The following is a 5,095-nucleotide window of genomic DNA, read 5'->3' as shown; positions in this document are numbered from 1 at the left end:
ACTGTTCAGTTTAAAAGTGATTTAATATGCCAAGATAAGAGTATATGAGGTCTATGCTAGAAGTCCTGTATAGTTACTGTTCAAATTAGGATTACAAAAGCCCTTCCTGAACAGGTGGATAAAACAACACCGCCTAGCAAAATAAAGGTGTAAGAAGATGGAACATGAGAAAGAAAACTCTTGTTAGGAGTATCTGTGGTGTGAGAAACAGCTTGGGGAACAGAATGACTGTGGATAGACAGAGGGAGAGAGACCAAGATTTGGGGAGAGAGAGACTGGATAAAGAAAATACTTGGAAAAGCTCCAAAGCACACTGAGGGACCAGCCAAACAGCTGTCAGAATCCTGAGAAACACACAGAGGCTCTCTAGTACACATAGGGATATATAGTATGGCTGTATGCCTTCCTGAAGGTGGTATACTTAAAAATAGCTAAAAGGCATCAGGCAGTGCTTAGATATAAGACGAGATAAGATGCTATCAAGATATGTTAGATAATATTCTCCCCTGAAATCATTATCCAGAATTACAGTATATGTACTGTTGAAGTATGGTAGATAATGGCATGCGTCACTTGATCTATCTGCCTCTTCTTAAGCATTGACCCTGTGCGCATGTGTGTGTGTCTGTGTTTGCGTGTGTGTCTGTGTTGGCTTTGCTAACAGCTTTGATGCCTCCCCACATCTCACAGGAGACTCGTTTCCATGGTTTCCAAGGAGATGAGGGCCAAAAGAGAGAGAGAGCGTGAGAGAGAGAATGGGACAAAAGCAGAATGAAGGCAGACATAAAGATATAACCATGAGATAAACATGTGCTGAAGTACATAAATACAGGATAATTTATCCAAATCCATGCATTTAATGTTAAAGAAAAGAAATATATAAAAACGTGACGCACACACTTAAAGGTGAAATCCACAATTTGAATCAACTTCTTATCTAATTCATGTTATTGCTCCTTCAAAAATCTCTGGTGTTTGTAAACAGTCGGGACTTTGTGAATAGAAAACAAATATAGTGGCTCGAACCGAACCACACACAATTTCACCCAACCACATTGCTTCAGGGGCATGGAGGGGTAATTGGCTGTTGAGCTCAAATATTAACAACCTTTCGCCAGGAGCCAGGGCTGTACCCTTAATTCTCATCCATTCACTTGTAATTAAATGTCACACAAAGGTACAGTCTACCATTCTGGTGAAACGTTTAGATATTTGTAAAGTAAAAATGTCTGTGTCTAGCGGGGAGAAGTGAAGGCTTGTATAACAGTTTCCTCAACAAACACTTTACTGATTTCTACAGATATAAAGTATGGGGTATAGGATCATTTTAAGCAGTGATCTGGTGTGCCTAAACCCTGTGTGTTAACAGCAAAAAAATGACCTGATAAATCATTAGGCCTACCCTTCTGGTAACCTTGGAATACCCCCCACCCCCAACTCGCACGTGCACATACATATACATCCCTGTTGCTGTCCTGACAGCCTGATGTAAGGCACCTTTGGCAGCATGTGTCCTTTTTCCCCCAGGGACCAATTTGAGTGGAGCACGACACTGCCTGGGCCCTTACTTTCAATTTAAGATGAGATCCTATTGGCTGATATCTCTGGTTGCCTGGGTGATGCGGATGCCACCATCTGTCATGCTGTTGGCTGGCTGGGTTATATCTTCATCTCAGTGATGAATGTGCCGTTTTTGTGGCATGAAAGGATTACCAGGGATGGTAATGAGTCAGGATTATGACTAGGTGAAAGCCAGTTGCCAGGGCGAGGATTTATGTGCGAGTCCATGTTAAGATCATTTCTAAAATGAACTGTGAATAGAAATGACTGACGGAAAGAATTCTATTCTATTGTTAGTGCGAAAAAACACATAAGCTGGTGCATCTTCATAGTTAAACATCTTAAAGGCACCTGAGGAAAAGATGTGTAAGGGATAATTCTACCTCATCATAATTGAACAGTTTTCATTTTTGTATGGAACATTTGAGGAGCCCTCTTATTCAAGACCAACACCCGTTCGTTTAAATACCATGGTGGGGAATGGTGATCATCTCTTTCTGTCTGCAGACATACAGCTAATGTGAATTTGAGTTGTACTACCAAACAAATCTCATCTGATTTGCTACATTCACTAGAGTTGATAACAGCATAATCAGATTAGATTATTAATTTATTTGGGATTTTCTTTTTTAATCTTATATTACCTACCACTTTGGTAATGGACTGCTGCTGACTGCCATGAAGAATAATGCTATCATGGATCTGTATACATAAAACTAGTTTACTGGAATCACATTCACAATAGGATCAGCAAGCAGGTTAGTTCTTTGTCAGTCCCGTCAGTATGTCATTTAAGCTCTCAAGCCAAGATAAAACTTTAAGATCCTTAAGAGATTCTCTAAACAGCATTATGAATAGTGGTGTAGATGCAGTTTTCCATAAACCTCTCATGATCTACACAGAAATACAAATCCCTTAGTAATGTATCCCTTCAGCCAAACTGACCAGAAATAGGTGTTGGTGAAAACATCACTTTAAAAGAACTGGGTATCTGGTGTCAAAGACATGTGACAGAACCTGGACTACTGTGATAATAATAATGAATGCATGTCGAAGCGTGCACAAGACCAGACAAAAATCTGTGTGAGTGTGTGTGACCACCTACTTGAGAGGACTCACTGTACAGAGTGCAAAAGGTCTGCTTCTACACTGGTGAAGAGGTAGGTTAAAGGTCAAAGGTCAGTGAAGGCAGACTGTTGAGCACTCTCTTGCTGCACACAATGATGTACCTCAACACAGCATTCAACATATCAAACATAATTGCTATCTCAAGGATAAGCCAGCATTTAAGATAACCATACCCTAAAGGGATTAGATCAACTGAATACAATTTGAAAATCTGAAGTCATATTGCTCTTAAATGGAGATTGTGTTCCCAAAAAAAGTATCAATGCCAAAGAGCCAAATTAGCAGATGGTCTTATTATCTATTAAAAGAACTGTTGGCATTCCAAGGCCACAAAGGATGCACCAGATGAAACCAGCCCCTTAAACTGGCAAGGAAAAGGTTGACTTTCCTGTTTTTCTTCTGTGGACCCTGGGAGACGGACACCCTTTCCACATAGTAGATGAGACAGCTGAACTGTTTCTACTGAGATACAAACTATTGCAAAGGCTTCTAACATGAATGTGAAAGAGCACCATTGCCCTCTATCTTCTGGAGGCTAGAAAGACACCCTGAATAAAAACAGGCACTTTATTTTCCCCACAGAGCATTCAAACAAATGAAGATGTTGGAAAAAATTAATCAATTATACATTCAGTAAAACAACACCCAAATGAACAGTAAACCATTGTATTAATCAGTTCAGGTTGAATGGTTACTGGCAAGAAGATGCCTGCGCTGTTCAGTGGTTTGCCTTTTCATGGGTGCGGTTCACTAGGTCAGTTGATGCCTGTAGCCTGACTGACCGGTGTTCAGCTGAGACAGGGCATCTCCCCATACACTAAGACCCCTCTCCTCAAACCCACCATCACACTCCTTCATCTCTCGCAGCTCTCTCAGTGTCTCCCTTTCCAGCGGGTCTCCACTTGACAGTAAAGATCTGAGGTGTTCTATGAGTGTTATGAATGGCACACTGCTTCCTTCACTCGCCATCCATTCACCTGAGGTCACATCATAGGACATAGCTGATGCCCAGTTTTTCAGTATGCCCATGTACGCCAGTCCAAACTGCTCTGACTGCTGTGCCAGTTTGGTCAAAGTCAACACTGGCATCTCCTGGCACATGTTCAGCAATGAGTTTGGGTTAGCCTGCAGCCAGGTGAAGATGACGTTTCTGGTGACATCATAAGACGTGACACCTTGACAGGAAAGAAGAGCACCTGCAATAATTTCGGGAGCTTTGTCCCCCTTGATGCTAGGCTGAGAAACAGAGTCCAGCAGGTTTCTAACGAAGCTTTCATTACCTGCGTGGGAGAGAAGTTTTTGTATGTGCTCACCTAAGATCGAACCTTTCACGAGAGCTTCCATACATAAACCACCAGCGGCTGCCCGATTCACGTTGGTGGTCCATAAGACTTCCCCAGCTGACTTACACGAAATCGACCGGGGGAGGTAGGAGAAGCTCTGAGATACTTCTCCGCTTCCCTCGTTTTGTTTAAAACTGCCCAGAAGAGATTTTATGACAGAACAAGGACAGGCGGGGTTCTTCAACAAACTCACCAGCAGCACATCCCTACAGCGACCCAAGTCGGGAAAAGTCAGATCCCGGTATTCTGTGAAAGTTTTACTTAGGCGCTCGTTGATCTGTTGCAGTTTGTTCTGTATAGCCGTTCTGATAGTTGAATTTGCGTTGAACCTGTTATAGATGTGTTCACAGTAGTCGGCCCACTGGAAAGCCCTTTCCACTGTGCCTTCATCCCATTGCTTTACATAGTCAGTCTGGGAAACGGCCAGTAACTCCGACGTGCTCTCTACATTTTTTAAAACAGCCTCCATGCGGCGCTCTGTTTCAAATGGCCAATGAACATGTTTACAACCTGTAAATGCAGAAACACTTTTAAATCCTGCTCTCGGCTCTCTTGTAGTTTTAGAGAAAAAAAGTTATTCACAAAAGTCGGAACCGGAAATGAGCGTTGTGCATTCAAAATAAAAGCCGCTTCTGAATAACAGCAATTGTAAAACAAGCCCGCGCACAACCATCACTAAACAGCTGGTGCACGTGTTGATGTTAAAACAAATACACCAGTAAGCTATTATATTGTGCAGTAGTAGTATGCCTGTTCACTTTTTTTTTTAGCTTATTCACATAAAGCGTACTTTAAATAAATTGCCTTCAATAATTTCAAACTTAAACACTTGAATTGTAAACCCAAGTCGATGAGTTCTGACTTTAAGGGTTAACAGCATTGATTAGGCTTGAAAAGTGCCTCTCTCTCTCGGTCATGGACTTGGCTGTTCAGTCCATGAGCCCATTCTACTGAGTATCCTCCCACTTCTAGTAGCGAGTGAGAGAGGGAAAGAGAGAGATAAAGAGAGCTCTATGGATCTTGAACTCCTGTCAAATCAGTGTTTTTGCCTAGATGGTTTTGCT

At 41.9% G+C, this 5,095-nt stretch overlaps 1 protein-coding gene across 1 annotated transcript; it reads right to left on the bottom strand.

The window, feature by feature from the left end:
* Positions 1-3,183: 3,183 nt before the first annotated feature.
* On the bottom strand, positions 3,184-4,579 carry fancf (FA complementation group F). Its single transcript, XM_080842883.1, has one exon. The coding sequence runs from the start codon at positions 4,498-4,500 to the stop codon at positions 3,439-3,441; it is 1,062 nt and encodes a 353-aa protein (XP_080699009.1). The 5' UTR covers positions 4,501-4,579; the 3' UTR covers positions 3,184-3,438.
* Between the last annotated feature and the right edge of the window lie 516 nt (positions 4,580-5,095).

The sequence above is a fragment of the Sprattus sprattus genome (assembly GCF_963457725.1).
Source record: "Sprattus sprattus genome assembly, chromosome: 7".
NCBI classification, from domain to species: Eukaryota; Metazoa; Chordata; class Actinopteri; order Clupeiformes; family Clupeidae; genus Sprattus; species Sprattus sprattus.
The sequence above is the reverse complement of the archived record's forward strand: the minus strand, read 5'-3'. Positions and strand labels throughout refer to the sequence as shown.

Bases quoted from the DNA above. Each gene is read 5' to 3' on its own strand.
- fancf (XM_080842883.1), bottom strand. From the start codon at position 4,500: ATGGAGGCTGTTTTAAAAAATGTAGAGAGCACGTCGGAGTTACTGGCC.